Source organism: Thalassophryne amazonica, chromosome 13 (genome assembly GCF_902500255.1).
Source record: "Thalassophryne amazonica chromosome 13, fThaAma1.1, whole genome shotgun sequence".
Taxonomy (NCBI): Eukaryota; Metazoa; Chordata; class Actinopteri; order Batrachoidiformes; family Batrachoididae; genus Thalassophryne; species Thalassophryne amazonica.
Window position 1 is genome coordinate 30,934,275 of NC_047115.1, and position 26,239 is coordinate 30,960,513.

The following is a 26,239-nucleotide window of genomic DNA, read 5'->3' on the forward strand; positions in this document are numbered from 1 at the left end:
AACAGTATTCCCTGAAAACTCCCTTCTGTGTGATCATTTCTTGATAACATTTACATTTACTCTGATGGACTACCCAGCAGTGGGGAATAAGTTTCATTACACTAGAAGTCTTTCAGAAAGCGCTGTAACTAGGTTTAAGGATATTCCTTCTTTATGTTCTCTAATGCCATACACCAACACAGTGCAGAGTAGCTACCTAAACTCTGTAAGTGAGATAGAGTATCAATCAATCAATCAATCAATTTTTTTTTATATAGCGCCAAATCACAACAAACAGTTGCCCCAAGGCGCTTTATATTGTAAGGCAAGGCCATACAATAATTATGTAAAACCCCAACGGTCAAAACGACCCCCTGTGAGCAAGCACTTGGCTACAGTGGGAAGGAAAAACTCCCTTTTAACAGGAAGAAACCTCCAGCAGAACCAGGCTCAGGGAGGGGCAGTCTTCTGCTGGGACTGGTTGGGGCTGAGGGAGAGAACCAGGAAAAAGACATGCTGTGGAGGGGAGCAGAGATCGATCACTAATGATTAAATGCAGAGTGGTGCATACAGAGCAAAAAGAGAAAGAAACAGTGCATCATGGGAACCCCCCAGCAGTCTACGTCTATAGCAGCATAGCTAAGGGATGGTTCAGGGTCACCTGATCCAGCCCTAACTATAAGCTTTAGCAAAAAGGAAAGTTTTAAGCCTAATCTTAAAAGTAGAGAGGGTGTCTGTCTCCCTGATCTGAATTGGGAGCTGGTTCCACAAGAGAGGAGCCTGAAAGCTGAAGGCTCTGCCTCCCATTCTACTCTTACAAACCCTAGGAACTACAAGTAAGCCTGCAGTCTGAGAGCGAAGCGCTCTATTGGGGTGATATGGTACTATGAGGTCCCTAAGATAAGATGGGACCTGATTATTCAAAACCTTATAAATAAGAAGAAGAATTTTAAATTCTATTCTAGAATTAACAGGAAGCCAATGAAGAGAGGCCAATATGGGTGAGATATGCTCTCTCCTTCTAGTCCCCGTCAGTACTCTAGCTGCAGCATTTTGAATTAACTGAAGGCTTTTTAGGGAACTTTTAGGACAACCTGATAATAATGAATTACAATAGTCCAGCCTAGAGGAAATAAATGCATGAATTAGTTTTTCAGCATCACTCTGAGACAAGACCTTTCTGATTTTAGAGATATTGCGTAAATGCAAAAAAGCAGTCCTACATATTTGTTTAATATGCACTTTGAATGACATATCCTGATCAAAAATGACTCCAAGATTTCTCACAGTATTACTAGAGGTCAGGGTAATGCCATCCAGAGTAAGGATCTGGTTAGACACCATGTTTCTAAGATTTGTGGGGCCAAGTACAATAACTTCAGTTTTATCTGAGTTTAAAAGCAGGAAATTAGAGGTCATCCATGTCTTTATGTCTGTAAGACAATCCTGCAGTTTAGCTAATTGGTGTGTGTCCTCTGGCTTCATGGATAGATAAAGCTGGGTATCATCTGCGTAACAATGAAAATTTAAGCAATACCGTCTAATAATACTACCTAAGGGAAGCATGTATAAAGTGAATAAAATTGGTCCTAGCACAGAACCTTGTGGAACTCCATAATTAACTTTAGTCTGTGAAGAAGATTCCCCATTTACATGAACAAATTGTAATCTATTAGACAAATATGATTCAAACCACCGCAGCGCAGTGCCTTTAATACCTATGGCATGCTCTAATCTCTGTAATAAAATTTTATGGTCAACAGTATCAAAAGCAGCACTGAGGTCCAACAGAACAAGCACAGAGACGAGTCCACTGTCCGAGGCCATAAGAAGATCATTTGTAACCTTCACTAATGCTGTTTCTGTACTATGATGAATTCTAAAACCTGACTGAAACTCTTCAAATAGACCATTCCTCTGCAGATGATCAGTTAGCTGTTTTACAACTACCCTTTCAAGAATTTTTGAGAGAAAAGGAAGGTTGGAGATTGGCCTATAATTAGCTAAGATAGCTGGGTCAAGTGATGGCTTTTTAAGTAATGGTTTAATTACTGCCACCTTAAAAGCCTGTGGTACATAGCCAACTAACAAAGATAGATTGATCATATTTAAGATCGAAGCATTAAATAATGGTAGGGCTTCCTTGAGCAGCCTGGTAGGAATGGGGTCTAATAAACATGTTGATGGTTTGGATGAAGTAACTAATGAAAATAACTCAGACAGAACAATCGGAGAGAAAGAGTCTAACCAAATACCGGCATCACTGAAAGCAGCCAAAGATAACGATACGTCTTTGGGATGGTTATGAGTAATTTTTTCTCTAATAGTTAAAATTTTGTTAGCAAAGAAAGTCATGACGTCATTACTAGTTAAAGTTAATGGAATACTCAGCTCAATAGAGCTCTGACTCTTTGTCAGCCTGGCTACAGTGCTGAAAAGAAACCTGGGGTTGTTCTTATTTTCTTCAATTATTGATGAGTAGAAAGATGTCCTAGCTTTACGGAGGGCTTTTTTATAGAGCAACAGACTCCTTTTCCAGGCTAAGTGAAGATCTTCTAAATTAGTGAGACGCCATTTCCTCTCCAACTTACGGGTTATCTGCTTTAAGCTGCGAGTTTGTGAGTTATACCACGGAGTCAGGCACTTCTGATTTAAAGCTCTCTTTTTCAGAGGAGCTACTGGATGGCATTACCCTGACCTCTAGTAATACTGTGAGAAATCTTGGAGTCATTTTTGATCAGGATATGTCATTCAATGTGCATATTAAACAAATATGTAGGACTGCTTTTTTTGTATTTGCGCAATATCTCTAAAATTAGAAAGGTCTTGTCTCAGAGTGATGCTGAAAAACTAATTCATGCATTTATTTCCTCTAGGCTGGACTATTGTAATTCATTATTATCAGGTTGTCCTAAAAGTTCCCTGAAAAGCCTTCAGTTAATTCAAAATGCTGCAGCTAGAGTACTGACAGGGACTAGAAGGAGAGAGCATATCTCACCCATATTGGCCTCTCTTCATTGGCTTCCTGTTAATTCTAGAATAGAATTTAAAATTCTTCTTCTTACTTATAAGGTTTTGAATAATCAGGTCCCATCTTATCTTAGGGACCTCATAGTACCATATCACCCCAATAGAGCGCTTCGCTCTCAGACTGCAGGCTTACTTGTAGTTCCTAGGGTTTGTAAGAATAGAATGGGAGGCAGAGCCTTCAGCTTTCAGGCTCCTCTCCTGTGGAACCAGCTCCCAATTCAGATCAGGGACACAGACACCCTCTCTACTTTTAAGATTAGGCTTAAAACTTTCCTTTTTTTGTTAAAGCTTATAGTTAGGGCTGGATCAGGTGACCCTGAACCATCCCTTAGTTATGCTGCTATAGACTTAGACTGCTGGGGGGTTCCCATGATGCACTGAGTGTTTCTTTCTCTTTTTGCTCTGTATGCACCACTCTGCATTTAATCATTAGTGACTGATCTCTGCTCCCCTCCACAGCATGTCTTTTTCCTGGTTCTCTCTCTCAGCCCCAACCAGTCCCAGCAGAAGACTGCCCTTCCCTGAGCCTGGTTCTGCTGGAGGTTTCTTCCTGTTAAAAGGGAGTTTTTCCTTCCCACTGTTGCCAAGTGCTTGCTCACAGGGGGTCGTTTTGACTGTTGGGGTTTTTCCGTAATTATTGTATGGCCTTGCCTTACAATATAAAGCGCCTTGGGGCAACTGTTTGTTGTGAGTTGGCGCTATATAAATAAAATTGATTTGATTTGATTTGATTTGAACACCAATGCTCTTAATTTATGCATTGTATATTACTGTGACCTAAATGATGTATGTACTGATGCATGTCTACTGATGCAAAAATAACTTAGATGCTAAATATTTTATTGTATTATTTTTTTATTTTCAGGTTGTCACTTTTAGAATCTGGCGAACCCCAAAGATGAAAACTACCCTCTTAGACAAACACTTGCTCATTTACGTTTTTAATGTTTATTAATGAGTGTATCTGTGCTTCTTTACTCATTTAAAATGGATGGCAAATTGTGAAACCATGATTTTACATATCATATCATAATGCAAAAATAAGGAGCAGTGGAATAAATAATTATTTCAGAAATATATTGTGAATGTAGGGGGATGGTATTACCAGTTCTGCATTTTAATATTGTACTAGATTTGATTGCAGATTTGCTGTGTGTATTTAGCAAAAAAAAAAAAACTCTTTGGTGCGCTTTCACCACTTTTTTCTATGTAATCGCATGACACTGATGGAACTTCATAACGCAGTGCGCAAATGCAATATTTTGCAAATGTTATGTTATGCTAAAGATATGAAGAGATTCTGGTTTATCTCGGATAATCTTCTTGTAGGACTCCCTGGAGTTTTAGCATCATTACTATGAGTGCTATTAGTAGCAGGGGTGGTGGCCAAGTGGTTAATACGCTTGGTTTCAGTTCAGAAGGCTCAGGGTTCAAATCCCACCCCTGCCACATTTCTCCATGTAATCTGGAGTTGCGATAGGAAGGGCATCTGGCGTAAAACCTGTGCCAATTCAACATGCAGAACCACCTTGGATTTGCTGTGCAAACAAGGGAGCAGCCGAAGGGACTTACTTACTATGAGTGCTACTAGTATAAAGACTTCCATGTTGTCACTCAATCAACACGCAGCAGGTAGCTCAGTGGGATAGGAGTTGGCCCACCAATATGTTGACCTGCATTCAATTCCTGTTCATGCTACTTACTTGCACCCTTACACATGAAATGGGTAGTAGTGTCTGGTACAGCGAGAGTCATAGACGCACTTCAAGCTATGGCACCAATGGGCCTGAAGGCTTACATAGGACTTACTTATCAATAAAGGTGTTGTGTAACTTATCCAACAGCTTATCAATATAAAAGGATGCAAACTTCCTGCAGGCTGGTCAAGGATGGAGAATGGAGGTGGACATAGCCACTACGTCTGGGGAAAGCTCACGATACCCCCCCCCCAGGACATAGTGTCTACAAAACTCCAGCTGGACATAGCTGGTGCTGTGGTCCACAATAGCCAAGCTGGCATACATTGTGGAACTGACACTACTGTGAAAAAAATGGAGAGGAAGAAGCCTACAAGAGGACGATGTCCAGGTACTCCAAACTAGCAACTGAAGCTGTTCAGAATGGCTGGTGGACCAAGATCTTTTCTGTAGAACTTGGATGCAGGAAAATTGTTGTGCCATCTGCTACCAGTCTTGTCAAATGCAGCAGAAATGATTAGCAATTGGCTTTGGATTAAAAGCGAAAGCATCTGGGCTGTAAGATCAACTCAAGGGAGTAAGGAATGGAGGGGAGTATCCCTGGTATGCCAGGTACCACTGAGGAGCCCTCTGGAGATGTCATGGGTTCATCAACTAAATATCTAAGGAGGAGGGTGCCCACCTGGTGAATGCAATGATGCACCTACCCCCACTTTCATCACTTCAAACCAAGATGAAGAATGCTGACTTTCTGCAGGGTATTGAAACATCGAGCCCTACAAGCTCTAAAAAAAAAAATGAAATGTAGCCCTTTAATTAGAACAGCTGAAGTCACCATAGTACAGCAAGCTTTTTTTTTTTTATTTTGTCCAAAGTGCTAGACAGGCCTAAAAACACTGTAATGGTATCTTTGGTTTTGAGGCAGTTAACAACTCCAAACTAAACACATAAGAGAGCAGCGAATCCATGCTGATGTGTGCATTCCCACAAAGCCAATGGCAACAGTGAGGGCATAATTTCCTGTCATCATGGCAATTTGTGTCTAATTTCAGTCAGCACAAGCACAGAAGGTGTCTTCAAAAGAGAGACGAGCAAAGGAAGAGACGCCTTTCTCCGTGCTGTCCTACGCACATTCTTGTCACAAATCTTTCCATTTTCCTTTTCTCTGTCCAGTTCCAAGATTCTGTAGTGGCTTCTTGGGTGTGGAAGAGTAAGTCCCTTTAGTTGCAAAAAGAAAAGTGCAGGATATTTCTGTTTGCTTTATTTTCCTTTTTTTTTTAAAGTTGGGTTGGTAAAACGTTTTCCCCAGCAACCTTCAAACAATATCCAGCAGAGCAATGAAGGAAAACTCTGAATCAGATGTTATGATAACCACAACATGCATTGCCTGCATCAGTTATAAAATATTTCTACAGAGTCAGCAAAATACCCCCCCACACACTTTTTTTTTCTTTAAACACAAAGCAGGATTTCAGAACTCGGGTGGAAATGATTCTCTCTTTCGCCACTGCCAAACACAAAGTTTGCGCTGAGCTCAACAGCTTATCCTCGCTCGCCTGTCAGCAGTCCATCTGCATCTCCTGTGAATACAGAGCGCGGCACTTGGAAAGCACATGTGGAAGACAAAAAGCCTGTGATTATTTCGATAACCGATTGATAAGGACTCACTATTTATCTGTCGCCGTTGCTATCAGCAACAGAGCACCAACAGCTTAGAAAATGTGCATTTCATTTGCTAATAAAAAGCAACAAAATGCTGGACAAACTATTCCAAAGGCGATTACTCAACTACTTTAAGAAACTTTTTTTTTTCTGCTATTCTGAAATGATTGGTTCTGGCACCTGGTTTATATTACAATAGACTGATTACATGCAAGGATATTTTGTTTGTTCCCCTTTAAGCTTTTACATGTTTAAATGTTTTATGACATCAACATATCATGATGTTAAAACCTTTGCACTCACAGAGAAAAGTAATCTTGATAACATGACATAAATTAAATAAAAATATAAAAGCCAAAAGCAAAAGTATAGACAACTTTAATTATAACACAACCAAATCATCAATTTTACAGCCACTTTGCTTTTGAAAGATCAAAAGATGGATACATGAACATTTCCAAGTCCCTAAATATGTTTTGGACTTCATTTACATCATTGATTAAGAAATATAAACTGTATGGGGTCAGATGGTAAATTTTAATATAAAGCAGTGGCATACTTAAGTGGGGGGGAGTGGTGATAAAATATAGGAAAAGAAACTTGAATAAACAAAAGGTGACTGGTGAACACTGCTGTATTCAGATTTAAAAGATTACCTGTGTTGAAAACAAAAATAAAATTTGATGCATGCAGGGGTGGTGGCCAAGGGGTTAGTGCACTTGGTTTCACTGTAGGCGGTCCTGGTTCAAACCCCACACCTGCCACATTTCTCCGTTGTGTCAGGAAGGGCATCCGTTGTAAAACTTGTGCAAAATCAACATGCAGCTCCACCTTGAATCTGCTGTGGCAACACTGAGTGGAAACAAGGGAGCAGCCAAATGGGATTACTATTAAAACTGATTAATATAGAGTCAGCATTTCGCTTCTCAGATTGCCTTAGGAAAAATGATATAGACTTAAAATTTTCCAAGGGGGCATGCCCCAAGATCCTCAACGTCAGGGCGAGTATTTGGCACACCCAACAAAGTGACATTTCCACCTGCCCCTACCCCCCACCACCTGAAGGTAGATCTGCCCCTGCAAAGATCCCTGAAGTTTTTTTTTTTGCAGATCCACCTTGGATCTGCTGTGGTGACTCTGAGTGGAAAAATAAGGGAGCAGTCGAAGGCTAATAATAATTATGGGATGTTATAAAAAAAACTCACACGTAAAAACCTTTTTATACAGCACTGTACTTTCAAGTTGCTTGTTTCATATTCATGGAAGTGATTAGTTGTGTTGGAGTGTGGCTCATAAACAAGACATTTTACATAAGACAACATGCAAGACTGGACAGATGTTGAGGTGGAGAGAGAAAAGAACAGTGAACAATAAGAAATTTAGGGAGGAGAGGCAGCATCTGCCTCAGTTCACCTCGGCTCTGCTGCCTGCTGATGACGCCTCCCAGCGTCCATCGCCGGTCTACCCTCTTCAGATGAGCCTTTTGGCGCTTAATAACTGACAGACACACACATGGTGAACAGATGACAATAAACAAACACACAAACAAACATTTGAAACATAGAGAGCAAACACAAATGTTACACAAACACACTCACACGTGACATGATGAGAGCCCCATTATTAACTACACCAATGACGTAAAAACTGGACCACAAGGCACAACATGGTGGAAGGTTAGCAGGGATGGATGATGATGGGTGAGTAAAATGTGAACCCAAAACAGCTTCTCTGTGGTTTGTAATTAGGTTGTTGTTAGGTTTTTCCCCGTCCTGTCACATGACAGCATCTGGGACACACATTGGTGCTCCAGGAATGCCATGCACTTAAATAACCTGAAGCTTTTTGCTCAGTAAATCATCAGATATCAGAATGTTTCCTGCAAAAGGAGGATTCTTACGATAAATTAACTGTTAATCTCTTTAGACAGGATCGGAGAAGGCATGAAAAGCATCGAAGAAGCGATACATACCATGAATGTGTATGTGATAAATGCTTTTTTCCATCTTATATGAGGTCTTTATGATATTATCACAGATTCACTTATACCATTTGATTACAAATTAATAACGGACGGAAACTTTGGATCACCTTTTTAACTCTATTGGTACTTTTCAGGCCATATTTTTAGCAACCTTGGCTTTAATTAGACTAAGACTGTGATGTGCTGTTAGACCCGTCTAACTCTAGTCTAAAATTTAGACCATCCATTTGAGGTGGTTTAGGCCTGTTGGTCCTGTTGGTCACAGTGACTGTTATGCTTCAAGGCGTATGTTAAGACGTATGACAAGAGAAGGGTTTTCAATTTGTCAGGGTTCTCACAATACCCCATATCCATGATATTTTGGCTGATTTAAAATTTTTTAAAAAGATGATCAATAAGAATATTTTCTGGAGCAAATGTGTTGAAAACTGGAACAAGATATGTGCAGTATTAAGCGTTGTAGGGCTGAAAACGTGTTTGACAGCTGAATGATTTGTTTGTTGAACTGCAATTAAAACTTGCATTTTTTTTTGTTATTTGTTTGTTTGTTTTTTGTTCCCATAAAAAAATCCACTTGCATTCAGTATTACCACACTCCAATTTTCACCCAATATACAACAAACCTGTATTTTGTTGTAACTGACTTGTAAAGTAAGTTTGCAATCACTAATCGCTGTTGTCACATATTTGTTCTTGCAATACGGAAAATTCATGAACCCCTCACAAAATGCTTAATCAACTCAGATCAGGATCATTACCTGGATCTCCCCAAAAAATGTATTAATGGTATGATCATGGAAGGGGCACTGACTAACACTGAGGTGGCACAGACAGCTGAAAACACAGGACTAACTAACAGACTGGGGGGGTGCAAAGGATCACACAACCTAAATAAAAACAAGATGTCCAATGTTTAAATAGTAGTTTAAATTAAAAAGAGAACACCTTCTCACTCAGTACTGAACTGTAAGGCTCAAGTCATCACATCTTATTTCATCCGGAACTCGTGATATTTCTGAGTGATTTTTTTCTGTGTTATGACCCCGGCATGTGTTGAACCTGCACCAGGCTGCCTAAAGGAGAGGGCAAGGTGGCGAGGGTTATCTTTTTTCACATCAACCCATCAACTGGTTTGATTTCATTGCAACTTTGCATCAAGGTTTACACAATGATTACTTTAAAAACTAGTCGCCATTTCAATAAATCTGTATTTCACACAATTATTTAATGTTTACAATGAATCCACTGTTGGGGGACAGGGGGATCACTCTGTATGGCTCACGGATAAATAATGGCTGATTACACTACAATCAGATGATTTATGAGTTTCAGAAAAATGTTAAATCCCAAACTGACTAGACACATAAGCACCAATTACACTGACTGATTCTTTCCAAAAAACCCCTGGGAGGAAACTCCTGTTATCATGACGGCATAGAAAGGAGTGCTTTTCATTTGTATTTAGGAATGCCTGCAGTATGTGCATGCATATGTATCTGCATGTGGTCACACTTTTGCAGTATTCATGTTGAAATCCAGTGTTAATCAGTCACTCCAAATGAGGTGAAAACTGCACTTCAACATGATGTAAACTGTTAATTCTGATTAATTCTGTCAATCCCTCCATTCCTGAGTTATACCATATATTCAAAACCAAATGGGATCCTGGTTGCTGTTGTTACACAGCACATAAATTATACAATTAAAAAAAATACTTTGGTCAGAGTGGTGGAAAATCCCAACGCTTGTTTGGAAGTGTCATATACAAATTAATGATGTCCTTGCCTCCACTTTAAGTTTCCTCAAAAACAATTTTAAAATATAAACTGCAGTATTCCTGGATGTGTTTACATGTGAATGTGATAATTAAATAAAAACTAAAATCAGCATTCTAGATATCAGTCTCATGCCAGGAAGTCCATAAATTTAACATCAACCATTGATCTGCTGGGCTGTAACTCATCTGCAGTTCACAATGACAAACATACATGGCACATTTCACTTCATGGCTTAATTCATAGGACAATAACTATTAAGCTGAAAACCCCATAGGTGGTTGTAGAGTAGAGTTTGATTGGGCTGTAGCCACAAATGTACAAGATTTTCAGTAGTTCCACCATAACCTCACAAACACTGACGACCAACTTCAAATTCTTGCCACGATCACCATTATCCGAATGATCTAGTGTCGTCGACCGAACGGTTCCCCCAAAAATCAGCTCCCCCTGCCTTCACTGCGCATGCTTCCCCCATCTTTTATTATGAAATAATACTGAATTTTTGAGGAAATGACTGTTATACAAGAGCTTCAGTACAAAAACTGCACTCCAAGCATCAAATGTCGCTGAGACAGATGATGCCTGGAGTGCAATTTTAAGCAGAAACGAGGTGATAATCTGTGAAGCGCAACTAATGACGCATGTGCAGTGAAGGCAGGGTGGACCGATTTTTAGGGGGGACCGTTCGTTGACCATTGTCAAACAACACAGAAACCACAACTTGGTGAAATTTGGAGCATGATAGCCGAACATTCAGAAAACTGAAGGAGAATAGCACCATAGCAGCTACTTTCCTGACTGTTTGTTTGTTAATAGTGTTTGGGGGTTTTGTTATTGCTGTTGTTGCTGTTTTATGTTGCACTGTATATCAGGTTTCTGAAATGTTCCAAAATTGCTTTGGTGTTCTGTCAGTAGTGGTGTGAGTGGTGCTCTGATTTCTACTAAATTAAACTCGTGAAATATGCAACTGCTGATGGGACTATGTTTCTTTCATGAGATGGGATCAGTTGGACGGATCTGCTCTGCACAGTGCATCACTTCACTGCACCTCTGGGCATGGCTGTGGTCTGGTCTCCCCTGGCTCCCCCTCACTGCTGTTTACTCAAGTCTGAATCTGCACTCTGTTCCAGCTTGCTTATGATGGCAGGTAGACAGAGTGATTCGTTCAGTGCAGCCATGCGTCAACCATTAGCGTAGGCAGGCAGTGGTGAAACTCGTCTTTGGGTGACTTTTCTTCATTTTGTCGAGGATCAAAGGCAAAGAGCAGATGTGGCGTCTGTGTGTGGGTCTGCAACAGAGTGACACATTGTGTGTATGTGGGTGGACACAGGCAGGAGATGGTGTCTTACCTTCTCCAGTTTTAGAGGCACCCAGCTCCAAGTCATCCCGTGTGCCACTGTGGGCGTTAAGATAGGTGGCAGGGACCCAACCCTGCTCCTCAGCGGTGCTGACGAACCACCAACCTGGAGACACAAGGAGAACATTACCAGGATTGTGGCAATGCAAAAACACTGAAATAATCAGTTGTGTGTCGAGTGCAGTCATACAATGCATTGTTAGGGCAGACACTTTTAACCCCTTAACGCCTGAATTTATATAGCTGTATATAAAAAATGTTTTGTGTGTGTTTTTGCCTTTAAGTAGATGGTAAATAATGTTGAGATTATTAATTTCATTTTTGCACAAAAAATAAATAGTAATTTTGGTATTTTGGTAATGACTTTATGTTATAATGTTATAATAATGATGGTATGTTGCAAATGTGCGACAACAGGCATACTGGTCAATTTGGTATGTTGCATATTTGAGTCAAATGTTGTAGCATATATGCGACGATAGGCATTAAGGGGTTAAGCTGGTGCAACAGTCAGTGCATTGTGGACCTTTTCAGAAAAGCAGTGGTGGACTTGATGGCCAAAAGACTGAGGCTTTGGAAATGCAAGAAATTGAAACTGACAAGTAACTTTAATCACACTTTCTCCTAATTTTCCTCATGCATGTGTCCAGGCCTATAGTGAGTGTGATGTTGTGAGTGAATGATAACTCAAACCATAACTCAAACACAGTTAATGCTATCATCTATTAACTCATCACTGTAAAAGTGTCATGATTGGGGTCTGTGGGCATTGTGTTTTGTTTTTTCTTTATTTTGTCTCTGCCAATTTTCTGTCACAGTTACATTTGCTTGGGGTTTTGGCGGAGGGACTTTTCTTGTCAGCTGTCTTCTGCTTGGTGATAGGTGTTTCCCTTTGGTCCTCTCTCCTGCTTGCCACACCCCTTTCCAGATCTTTCCACACACACCTGTCCTGCATTTCTTGCTAATCACTCTCTCTATTTAAGCCACACTTTTCACCCTACCTAGTTGTGAGATTGTTGAGCCTTGAGTCACTTCTGAGCACTTTTTTTCTGAACATTTTTGTCCTTGTTTAGCCTACCTGTGTTTTTTGACCTGTCTGCCTATTTTTTTTTACTTTGTCTGTGCCTAATGCTTTGGATCCTGTTACTTATCTTGGCCTGCCTACCTGTGTACCGAAACCTGCCTGAACTTTTATTAAACTCTGTTTTATCTACATCTGAATCCTGCATTTGTGTCCAGCCATGCTGTACCAGTCAGCCTGACAAAAAGTGTATACAACACCTTCATTTTTTGTTGAAGTTGGCTGCTTTATAGAAATGTGCTATTTATTGGGGATTTTCCTGGGCTGAATTCAAATATGGCAATTAAAACAGCTGATTGGCTACTGTTTCCAAGATATTTAAGCTCTTACATTTTAAGACATGTATACTTCAGTATCCAGTTGCACTGCAATTCCAACTGCAGGTGTGCCATGAGAGGTCATTACAATTAAATAAACATCACTGAATTTCAATTTAGTATAAAAGCACTGAATTCCCCAAAAATATTTGATTATTTTTAAAATGTAACCAAAATTTCTAAAACAAAGCCATGGGATTTAAAGTATGTGTTATTGAATTTATCATATTTATTGACTGTCAGGGTTTGGGGGTTGCGGTTTGTTATTTTTGTGCTTTACTTTGTTTGGTTCTGATCATATTCTGTGGGATTATTTTCTTGTCTGTCTTTTTGCTTGGGGTTTTCTGTCTCTACTTCTCTTGTCTGTCACTTGGTGCTCAGTGGTGGGCCTGTCCCTCTGTCTTTCTACTCCCATGCTCTGGATCTTTCCTTCACACCTGTTCCCCATTTTTGGCGCATCACCTTCCTGTATTTAAACTTCACCTTGTGCACCTGTTTCCCGCTGGATCGCTGTGCTCTATGTCTTCACTTCCAGCCTTGCTCCTAGTGGTTTTTCTTGTCCTGCTTGCCTCTAGTTGTTTTCATGACCACCTGCCTGTTTTTTTGGGCTACGCCTCTGCCTGATGAACATATTACTGTTGCTGATTCTGGACTGCCTTTTTGTGTACCGTACCCTGCTTTTTTCACCAATAAACCTTTTGAACAACACTCTGTGTCTGAGCCTAGCACTTGTGTCCAGCCATTTCGTGAAACCGAGCTTGATAATTGACATAGTTTAATATAGTACAGACTTATGGAAATACTTCATCTTAGTCTCATAATATCACTCAAAATTTTCATCTTACTCTCATATGTCAATCAAATTCATGGTTAAAGGTTTAGGTTTGGGTGGGCCAGAGTGTTCTTAAGAGGGCCACAGTGTTCTTAAGTTTCTGAATGGCTGCAGTAGCAATTCAATGTCAAAACATGGTATTCACTTGTTGATACATTTCAGATTTTTATTGCAATGCTTTGCTTCATACATTATCACCACCCCCCAGTGCTTGAAAGACACCTACCTCACTCAGCCTCCAACAAAAGTCTCAGTGAGGATTTCACCCAGCAGGCGAATGAAGTGACAAAGTCAGCACAAAAATATGTCCTATAATGGGGTTTACCGCACATTCCCTATTTGTTGTGGTGACACAAGTACAAGATGGCAAACAGCTGCACAACCTATAAAGTGCTCCATCACACTTTCACAGCTGGTGCAAACCACCAGTGCAGATTTTTCTTAAAGAACTGTGTGACTGAAGTGGTTTCTGCTGCACATCACTAACAGTAAGAAAAAGTGTGTATTATAAACAACACTGAGAAAAAAAATAAATACTTGGCAAATTTTCCAGTACCACACTTTATTTTGTGAATGCATATATTATATTATATTATATTATTAAGTATAACTTGATACATTTGCTAATGTTTTCAAATTCACAAATGTACACTGTGCATATTGTAAAAATTACTAGCACAGAATTGCTGGCACAAAAAGAAAGCCTATTAATTATTCTTTTACATACTGAACGAATCACGATCTAAAATCATTATATAGTTCACACAGTATATTTTCTAATGCAATCATGAAATATGCAATTTCCTCTGTAGCATGTGGCAGTTGTTATATGTTCTGGTTCCTGTGTATTTAATTTCTGATGCTCCATGAAGTCATCGTGTGGCTCTTTCCCTGTTACCTGGTTACCATATGTTTTCAAACAGTCACACCTGCACCGTGTCTGTAATCACAGACAGTTTAAATTGTGCTGTAATTTTATTTCATTTGATTGTTTTTGCTCGATCCATGTTAAAGTTTATTCCCCTTGTGGCTGTTTTTTTTTTTTTTTTAGAGTTGGTGATTTTCCAGACTACTTTTGTCTTCATGCATTTCGTCCAGTATGTCATACTTTTTTCTGTTTATACAGATTTTACAATTTCGTCATCACTTGCTGCTGTGTTGCATCTGGAGTCCTCCTGCATTAGACACTGGCAGCTACACAGATTTTTTTTTTTTTTTTTACTGGGTGTGAACAATGTTGTTGAATCATCTGGAAACAGAATTTCTCATAAATATACAATTTAAAGTAAATTCATGCAAATTAATTCTATAATGTTCAGTGATACCCAGACTGAGCTAAACGGTTACCACCATGAGTTTGACCTTTCAGGGTCACCCAAGGTCAAAAATCATATGACCAATAGAAAGGTGATATATAGCTTAATATTAGGTGTTTAATAGTAACCATAGATGTAACTATAACCCATTCGTAAAAATAGTCATTGTATAGATATCAAGCAATGGGCCAAAATTTTGAGTTTGATTTTTGACATTTAACCAGTTTTGATCCAAATGGCATCAAACCTCTTCACTATTTTGTGAACAGATGGACCAGATGGACAAAAACAACACCACTGCATGCAGTACAGCTGCATGAGCGTGAAACTCAAAATAATATTCAAATACATTTTGCAATTCAGAAGGGCAAAAATGAAACTTTGTGCACATTTATAGTGAGAAAAATCCAAAAATCAATATGGTTAACAACAAATAACAGTTCATACAGAGTTTGTTCTGCTATAGGTGGGGTTGTTCTCATTCAGCCTTTATGAATGTTGAACTTGTGCCATTTTTTTTACTTTTTTTTTTTTTTTTTGCTTTCTACTGCCCCCCAGTTATACAAAGTCACCACAGCAGAAGATGACGAAGAAGAGGAGGATCGTTTCCACAAACAGCGGGAGAAGAAGAAAACTAGAAGGGTGGAAATGAGAGTGGGGACTTTGAATGTTGGTAGTATGACTGATAAAGGCAGAGAGCTGGCTGATATGATGGAGAGGAGAAAGGTAGACATATTGTGTGTGCAAGAGACCAAGTGGAAGGGAAGTAAGAGCAGGAGCATCAGCGGTGGGTACAAGTTGTTGTACCATGGTGAGGACAGGAAGAGAAATGGTGTTGGGGTCATTTTAAAGAAAGAGTATGTTAAAAGTGTGTTGGAGGTTAAGCGAGTGTCTGACAGGGTGATGAGTGTGAAGTTGGAAATTGAAGGGGTGATGATGAATATCATCAGTGCATATGCCCCACAGGTAGGTTGTGAGATGAAGGAGAAAGACGATTTCTGGAGTGTGTTAGATGAGGTGGTGGAGAGTGTGCCCACGCATGAAAGAGTGGTGATAGGAGCAGACTTCAATGGGCATGTTGGTGAAGGGAACAGAGGTGATGAGGAAGTAATGGGTAGATATGGTATCAAGGATAGGAATGGGGAAGGACAGATGGTCGCTGATTTTGCAAAAAGGATGGAAATGGCTGTGGTGAATACCTACTTTAAGAAAAGGGAGGAGCACAGGGTAACATATAAGAGTGGAGGAAGGTGCACACAGGTGGACTACATTCTTTATAGGAGATGCAAGCTAAAAGAAATCAGAGACTGTAAGGTGGTGGCAGTAGAGAGTGTTGTTAGACAGCATAGGATGGTTGTTTGTAGGATGACTTTGAGGTAAAGAAGAAGAAGAGAGTGAGAGCTCAACAAAGGATCAGATGGTGGAAGCTGAAGGAGGAAGACTTGTGTGAAATTTAGCGAGCAGGTGAGAGAAGCACTTGTTGGAGGGGAAGCAATTTTGGACAACTGGAAAAGTACTGCAGATTTGGTGAGGGAGACAGCTAGGACAGTACTGGGTATGACATCTGGACAGTGGAAGGAAGACAAGGAGACTTGGTGGTGGAATGAAGAGGTCCAGGAAAGCATAAGGAGAAAGAGGTTGGCGAAAACGTTTTGTCCAGATGACATTCCAGTGGAGGCATGGAATTGTCTAGGAGAGATGGCAGTCGAGTTTCTAACCAGATTGTTTAATAAAATCTTGGAAAGTGAGAGGATGCCTGAGGAGTGGAGACAAAGTGTGCGAAGTGTATTTTCAAGAACAAGGGTGATGTGCAGAGCTGCAGTAACTACAGAGGCATAAAGTTGATCAGCCACAGCATGAAGTTATGGGAAAGAGTAGTAGAAGCTAGGTTTAGAAAACAGGTGAAGATCTGTGAGCAGCAATATGGTTTCATGCCGAGAAAGAGCACTACAGATGCAATGTTTGCTCTGAGAATACTGTTGGAGAGGTACAGAGAAGGCCAGAAAGAGTTACATTGTGTGTTTGTGGACTTAGAAAAAGCTTATGATAGGGTGCCAAGAGAAGAGCTGTGGTATTGTATGAGGAAGTCTGGAGTGGCAGAGAAGTATGTTAGGGTAGTACAGGACATGTACAAGAATAGTGTGACAGCAGTGAGATGCGCAGTCGGAATGACAGACTCATTCAAGGTGGAGGTGGGATTACACCAAGGATCAGCTCTGAGTCCTTTCTTGTTTGCAGTGGTGATGGACAGGTTGACGGATGAGATCAGACAGTGAACTAACTCCCCGTGAACTATGATGTTTGCAGATGACATTGTGATCTGTAGTGAGAGTAGAGAGCAAGTTGAGTCTAGTCTAGAGAGGTGGAGATATGCTCTAAAGAGCAGAGGAATTAAAGTCAGCAGAAGCAAGGCTGAGTACATGTGTGTGAATGGGAGGGAGCCCAGTGGAATAGTTCAATTACAAGGAGTAGAAGCGGTGAAAGTAGATGAGTTTAAATATTTGGGGTCAACTGTTCAAAGTAATGGAGAGTGTGGTAAAGAGGTGAAGAAGAGAGTGCAGGCAGGGTGGAGTGGGTGGAGAAAGGTGGCAGGAGTGATTTGTAACCGAAGAATATCAGCAAGAGTGAAGGGGAAAGTTTACAAGACAGTAGTGAGACCAGCTATGTTGTACGGTTTAGAGACAGTGGCACTAACAAAAAGACAGGAGGCAGAGCTGGAGGTGGCAGAGCTGATGATGTTGAGATTCTCTTTGGGAGTGACAAGAATGGACAAGATTAGGAATGAACATATCAGAGGGACAGCTCAGGTGGGACGGTTTGGAGACAAAGTCAGAGAGGCGAGATTGAGATGGTTTGGACATGTGCAGAGGAGGGACCCAGGGTATATAGGGAGAAGGATGCTGAGGATGGAGCCACCAGGCAGGAGGAGAAGAGGGAGGCCAAAGAGGAGGTTTATGGATGTGCTGAGGGAGGACATCCAGGTGGTTGGTGTGACAGAGGAAGATACAGAGGACAGGGTGAGATGAAAACAATTGATCTGCTGTGGCGACCCCTAACGGGAACAGCCGAAACACAAAGAAGAAGACTGCCCGCCAGTTATACAAAGTCACCACAGCAGATCCAGGAGTGATCTGCTTTGGGCTTTGGCCCAAATTTTAATCACATGAAAGAGATATGGGAGTTGCTGCAAAATGTAAACAATAGTTTCAATGTTGTTATTGATCCACAGAAACATAACTTCAGTGAAACAGTTAAATACTAGACTGTGTAGATTGCAGTAAAGGTTTCTATTTTCACATTTCAGTTGGAGGAGAAAAGATGGTCCTTTTCATCTGCGTCAGACTTTTTTCAGTTCACTATCTGTTGGAATGTTGCCGCTTACAGCGACTCTCAGCAAAAACCCACCAGAGGAAAGGATCACATCTCTGCCAAAACCAATTTCAACCTGATAGATACGCCAGAAGACATCTCTGTGAGGACACATTATGTGATACCACCTTATTGTGGCATAACTGAAAAAAGTAGTACATTTTCCCTTCATTATGTAATATCATTCATGTTTTGCAATAACCTGCCACATTTTGTAAAAAACAGCCTGAATGCAGTATGAAATCAGAATCAGAATACTTTATTAATCTAAGGGGAAACTGCACATCTCTTCTCATTTTATAATAATTAATTACATATTGTAGTGGTTATTACAAAATGCAAGTTTTTTAATGAAAATGTAATAATATAGTGCATTATGTAATAACCAATCAAAATGTACAGCTTCACTTTCTACACATTTTGCAACAGTACCAGATTACCAGATTGATGCTTAGACTATGCAGTTGAGCTCAATATGCACTAAACTGCATATCCTTCATATTATCATATCATATCATCATATCATATCATCCTTGACGCAAAATACATAAGCATACCAAACAGCAAATGTCAGCTCTCCCCAGTTTCTCCGTGATCGAAATTACACATGCACACACGTACATAGAGGGCACTTGGCTTTTAAGGTATCTATGTAGGCATTATAATGTAGCTGATATTACATAGTTGTTACAGTTCCCTGGTTTTACTTGTACTTTATTTAGTGAGTCCTGAAATGTTGCTTGATCAGTTTTGTTCCTCATCAAACATCAGAATTTTAATATTGTTTGGATTGCTGTTGGGGGGGGGGGGGGGGTGCTCTCCTCACTATAATTGCCGGAGATAGGACCTTGATTCCAAATTTCAAGGGCAACATCAGGTTGCTATCTCAGGCAATTATAGTTTAAAAGAAACACACACACAAAGAAATCCAAGCAATTATAAAATACAGATGTTTGATCAGGACATTGAGCATTGGACCAATACTGATCTGCATAAGCAACTTCCTGCTGAGGCAGTAACTCAGGCAAAATGACATAAAAACAGGCTAATTTAAAACCATCAGCTGTTCAGTGAATGTATTTGTTTCCATAAAGTTAGGGTGGGTCCAGATGTCTGTTGATGTTTCACACTGAGCACCACACTGGCTAAAGCTCAAGGACATAACAAACCGTGTAATATGCTGAGTGCTGTGGCTGAAACAAAATGCCACGTACATAAATCAGACATAGCGTCAAGTCACACACACAAAATGTTTCTGACAAACCTCTCAACCAATAGAAACAAACCTTGGGCTTGTCTTTGCAGATGTGAGGTACATGACAAGCTTGGTCAACAAAATGTTGACTAGTCATTTGGGTACTAATATTCTGTTAACTCACTGAAAACATTCAAAATATGATTACGAATCATCAATCAATCAATGGTGCCATATGTGAAAATTAGACTGAACACTAGAGAGCATAATCAGCTTGGAAAAGTAAAACATCCTGTGTCAAGTCAACTTAAAAACATACTAGAGAGGGCTCCAAAAGGACATACCTCAGTCAACATTTCACACATATCTCTGTAACTTTTAGCAATTTGGTGAACTGGCGAGGTATAGTCCAAGGAAGAAACCATTAAATACATCAGATAATGTAGATATTAGCACTGTACAAATGCTTGTTTTTATTTGTTTGTTTGTTTTTTGTTTTTTTTGGGGGGGGGGGGGTAGTAGATATCTCCGCATTATTGCTTGAAGAACAAATTCTGAAAAAATGCATTATCTCGCAACGTTAAAGAAAGAGAAAAAAATTCATGGATCCGCTCCCTTTATTAAATCTGCTCCAAACGTCTGTTCCTTGGCCAATACCCCACTCTTTTATGCCCATTTCCACCAAACGTGCCACACATACATAGGTGGGTTGTGGAATTATCCCAACAAGATCAAATTTTCTACAGATCAATCACTGTAGCCAAGGTCATGTCTGCCTGTCTTTTTGTTGGCCAACTCCTCTTGGGTCCCATTACTGATTTCTACCAAACTTGTGTCAATGAAGGAAGGTTGACCCTGAAATCGCTTTTGCTAAAGGTTAATGAATTTGATTTTCAACCTGATATGGGCCAAATGTGGCATATTTAAGTAGACTGTATACCCACCCTGGTAAGGTCAGGCAGAGGTCAATAATTTATGTGAAGATCAGGGTCATTCTGGTCAAATGTTGATTGTTGTAGCCCTTACTGACCTCATACCTACGGGTACTATTAGCTCATTGTGGAAACACAAGCAAAAGTGGAGGGTAATATCTGAATTGAGGGCACTTGGCAAAAAGTCTAAATAAAAACTGCTGGTAAAAGCCTGAGTAAAAACCTGCTGAAGTTGATGACTCAGGCTGCTCTGGCTGTTTCTCAGTCTTCTATATCGCAAGTGCTGAGGTGGTGTTTGCTGAACCTCAAGGTGTGCAAAAAAGCACTCTGAGAAATACATATGACTCAAGTGCTGATTTCATATTGAGTGCAGTCTTACAAGAATGACATCATTACGTAGATGCATTCATTCAGAGGGTTGCGGGAATTTAAATTTTCACAAAGGACTGAGGGAACACGGGATGGCAACTACAACAATTCAGAAATTGTGTTTAAAAAAGCAACCTCAGTATTCTAAGATTTGTCATGCAAACCTATTAGCTTTGTAATGTACAGTACACATGATTTTATGATTGCAAATGAAACACACCCATCATTGCAACATTTTTCTGCATATGTTGTGAATATCCTGGAAAATTTGCACATAAGGAATTGGACAAAAGGGGAATGTAAACTCATTTTTGCAGAAAACATTTGGAAATTGTTCACAGCCTTTAATCTGCAAAACAAACAGCTGTTTCCTGGATACTCTGCATGTCACCAAGAAACCCATTTATTTATTTATTTGAGAATAGCACAACACTTAACAGTTTAGTTGCTCGCCATGTGGTTTCTGAAAGGTTTGCAGCATATTCTTCATGGCACTGAAGCTTGACAATCTGAACTGACAAACATGGACCATGACATCACAAAGCCACAAAAGATGCACACATTAGTGAAAGGACGGGGTAGAAATTCAGCTGGAGGAATGAAATTGAGATTATGACAAGATCCTGCTTTCTGTTCCTTTTTTCTGTATAATGGGGACTGTCAGCTACAAATATGGGAGGCACATCTGCATACTCGTAAGTGAACAAAGTAATCTTTACAACTGAATATCTCAATAATTAAAAACAGGCTTTACAACAAACTGCTGCGGGGTTTTAACCACAGTTAATAAAAAAAAAAAAACAGTTGTCTTTTGGGGATTTGGGGTTGAGCCTGATGCCCTCTTGGGACCACCTCATAGAACAAACACACAATAGATTCAGGAAGCCACAGCCACCGGAAGAACAAGCTATGCAAAGCGGGCTTAAATTAATTGGCTTGACTCCAAATATTATCTCCACCACTTATGTTTGCCCCTAATAAATCAATTCATCATTCATTTCACTATCTATCCTACAATATTTTCCTAACTAAAAGTTTCACTTTTTTTAAACCTGATAGCTGGTCCTGCAACTTGTATTTCAGAAAACAACTTCTACACGTCAAAAATAGAACTAAATCATTAAAAAGTTATAATGGCAACCAAGTAGATAGTATTTTTGCTCACTTAAAAGAGGGTGGTGGCCAAGTGGTTAATGTGCTTGGTTTCATTGCAAAAGGACTTGTTGTTGGAAGAAGAAACTCTTCTATAGACTCTATAAGTGCCAGTGGTTACCTGCAGTCTCTCATCTACAAGACTACACCACGCCCTGGATGGGATGCCAATCCCAAGCAGGTAACTTGCCCAGACAAGGCAAGTGCCCATTTACAGCTGGATAATATTACAGCACCTGGTTTTCTAAGTCCATCTACTGTCAATATTTGAGTCTTAATTTCGCTCACCACATAAAATTACTGAGGTGGCGATCTCAGGCAGAAAATCCCCAACAAACTGGTGCCCTGACCCGGAAGGCCGTGATGCATGTTGCTGGAAGGCCATGATGCATACCGTTCTTTGCTTAACACACTACACAGACAAAACACAGTTTTACTTTTAGACATCTTTCAGATAACAACGTGAGCAGTCACCACATATCAATGTCAAACGCAAACACTTTTTCACCAATCACATAGCTCCACTGATCCACCCAGCAGGGAAAGCTCACTTGGAGGTTGGCCAAGTGCAGGCTTAAAATGCATGCAAGCCCAGAGGTCGGGGCTCTTGTTAGCAGCGGTGCATGTGATGTCTGTTTTCAAGATCCCAGCACTGTAATGGTGACTCTTTTGTTCAATGATGGCATCTCTTTAATACAGCATCTAGTTTTCTAAGTCTGTCTCTTGTCAACATTTGAGTCTTAAGTTCACTCACCACATAAAATTACCGGGGTGGGGATCTCAGACAGAAAATCCCCAACAAACTGAAACAATGCAGATCAAATATCTTGTCCAAGGAAACAGACAGGTACCACGACTAGAAAATTCACCCAGGTCTACCTATATATATACATACATACATATATAGTCCAATTCCTATCTGACTGAGCTACCGGCTCATTATCTGGATATGGCCAGAATTTAATGACCCAAACATTTCACAAAGATTTGCAAAAAAAACATGTAGCACGCCATATGATCCAATGTAAAAAAAAAAATGTTTTGCTGACTCTGGTGGTTTCTGCTGACCTGCATCATATATAAGCAAGGTTCAATCTTTTCCCCAAGTGTTGTAAAAATTTGTACCACATCCTATCTTCCAGTAGTAAGAAAAGCACAATGATTTTCACAGCATACAAAGTTGACTATTTTGCTGCAATTTGGCAATGGCAGATGGAAAATACTACTCTGATCAATATTTCTGAAAAGAGAAACCAAAGTGTGTGAACAGATGCTTGGTGAGGATGACGTCCTCCCAATCGCACTCACAGGAGATAATGGGAAAACACAAAGAGATAAAAATGTAATAAGAGAGAAAGGGGAACTGTGTTTCTGAGCTGAGTCTCTCTCACACTACCTGCCATCTGGAAACTCTATCAGCTTTAAGACTCCTGCCTCATTTTTCTGTAATCAACAACAGATTCTGTGCTGCAACAAGAAACTGGACTTATGCCACTATGGGTTTTTCCTCCTAAGGTTACTGGGTATAAACTAAAATGTAATATATGTATTGCAATTTCCTCAATCCCAAACTCATTCCTACAAATTCAACTAATGGACCCCAAAATTAGCAACTGAATCAAGATCAACTTTTAATTTTTCCTTTGACTTAACTTATTCCTTCTGCATGAGTATTTGAACCAGAGATTCGGCAGGAGATGTGAAACAATGAGGTATGCAATGCCTCAGCAGTCCCGCAGCTGACACCACTGTTGAGAAGGAGAAAACCCCACGCATTGCCTGCTTGTGCTTTTATTAACAGTGCATCCATTATCAAAGCACAAAAAAATAAGATATCCAAGCACACAGACTGCAGTCTCTTTCACATATGCACAGCAACTTTGAACTTGACATTACTGGAAAAGTTGCACGCAAGACACAAATTTCTGAATCAGTTGGATCAATGCATTAAATAGATTTTAACCTATTAGCTATCTAGGAAGAATTCAGTATAATGTCGATTTTAAACTTGATTTGGTTAAAGTGTAGAAAAAATACTTTGACTTAATGGTGTAGTGGTGTGGCCTGCATTATAAAACGCTGGGGGTCAACTGATAAGGATTTTTAAGGGCCAATACCAACTATCGACAAGCTTTGGAGGCCGATACCAATATTTGAGGCCGATATTTGTCTGCAGCAAAAACTGTCAAAAAATGTCAAAATTCAGTATAACGCACTCTTAACACAAAGATTTCTTTCAAATGTTTTGCAGAATATGCTTAATTGACAGAAATCTTCAAGAAGACTTTCACACAAATAAATGACATTACTATGAAGTTGAACAAATAAATAAAGCCAACACAGTTCCAGTCTGCACACTGCTATCTTCTTCTATGCCAGTCTGTGGACAGCAGCCTTCAGCACTGACAGACTGAACCTGTGACATCTCACAAATCAAGTAGTGCTGTGGGAAGAACTTTGTTACAATCCAGAAACCAGTGATCCCTATTTTAAAAGAGTGGTATGGGCTAACAGCCAATCAGTGCCTAAAGTCAGGGACTATTGGCTCGAAATGATGGGCCCTTCAAACACATCAGTGGGCAGAATAAATTAAAGTAATTCAAGATTTGTAATGTTTTGTAATCTATTGTAAAACAGAACTTGTGGCAGTTTAACTTAAATATGATGAATATTTCATATTTCTGTTATATGTCGTGTCGTTTTATGTCATATATGTCTGCTATCTTCAACCAAAATGGAACTTCATAAACCTAAACCAAATTTTAGGCATCTTATATATTACTCTGGAACCACCCCCAAATCCCATAAAAATCTTGTAACTGTTGGAATGGCCTAAGCAGTGGGTCACCTCTCTGAGTCTGGTCTGCTTGAGGTTTCTTCTTCAACATGATGAGAGGGAGTTTTTCCCTTACCACTGTCACCTGCATGCGTGCTCTCAGGTTTGGTAAGGCTAGACCTTCCTTGTGTGAAGCGCCTTGAGGCAGCTTTGTTGTGATTTGGCACTATACATATGAATTACATTAAAATTAAACCGAACACCTTTAATAAATGTCTTATTTGAACAAGAGCTGAACCTGGACTGATTTGACTATCAAACCTGCTCTTTTAAAGATGAAACTTTGATGAAAAACTTTCTGAATCAGTGTGTCACACTTTCCTGTTTCACTGAGGCTGTGTGGTGAAGATGATCATTTATATTGTTAAGTTACTCCTTGCTGTTTTCCCTCCGAGTAAACTTAGAACTTTTTGGAAACACAAAGCCTTTCAACTGAAAAATAAACCATTTATTTCTGAATGTAACAGCAACTATGGACACAGGAGGAGCTCTGGATTATTTAATGAAGGATTTTGATGGAGTTTGGTTTTTTTCCACTCAGGCGGACAGATACGTTGTTTTCAGCTGTGCTCTGCTCTGAGCTGCCATTACACAGTGCTGTGGCCTCACAGAATACTAAAGTCACTCACTGGCGATATCTTTTTTTTTAAATGTAGGCACCAATGAAGTTTTGTTGTTTATTACAATGACAATAAAGTCTCTCTTATCTCTTATAAAAGCAAAACTTTGTGACCATTGAGTCGCTACATGCAACGCTGCAAAAATAAACTGGCATAAGGTACATCCAGAAAATATTCATAGCACTGCAATTTTTCCATATTTTTTAAATGTTACCACCAAAACTTGGTAGCCACCAAAACTGTACAAGCATCTGTAGTTAGCGACTGAACTGAAGAGAGGGGTGTACAGCACTCATGGTTGTATGTATCTTTGTTGTACAGACAATGAGAAGCAAGAACTTCTGCTGGTAATTGCTGATGCAGAAACTGGCAGACATTTTTTTTGTTGTTGTTTTGGCAGCATACTTTTTGCATCATGTCCTGCCTCCTACAAGGGTACCATCCATCACAAAGGATTTCCACTGTATTAGCCATGTGTCTAAAAGTCCCATAAAGACCCTGAGGCCCATTGTTGCACGTACTTATCTCCGGATTCCATAGCGTGAAGCAGATAACACAGGTTACTTCCCGAGCCAAGGCTGGTACCCATTTACAGCTGGGTTGACTGGGACAAGGTAGATGAAGGGTCTTGGCTAAGGACACTAACAGGCAGTGTGATGAACAAATGAACCCCGATCTACATACTGATAGCCCAACTCCAATTATATGTGTGAAAGGACAACTCTAAACATTG

The 26,239-nt window shown here is 39.9% G+C and overlaps 1 protein-coding gene across 2 annotated transcripts in view; it reads right to left on the minus strand.

Annotated features, from left to right (window-relative positions):
- Positions 1-26,239, minus strand: part of LOC117524031 (SH3 and PX domain-containing protein 2A-like) — a 142,217-nt gene that overhangs the window by 9,615 nt on the left and 106,363 nt on the right. The window contains exons 8-9 of one of the 2 annotated variants that reach the window (XM_034185757.1): positions 11,480-11,593; positions 7,782-7,865 (exon numbers count right to left, since the gene is read on the minus strand). In XM_034185757.1, the coding sequence (XP_034041648.1) occupies positions 7,782-7,865; positions 11,480-11,593 (198 nt within the window). The remainder of the gene's footprint in view (positions 1-7,781; positions 7,866-11,479; positions 11,594-26,239) is intronic. The other variant, XM_034185758.1, reaches the window with a different exon arrangement.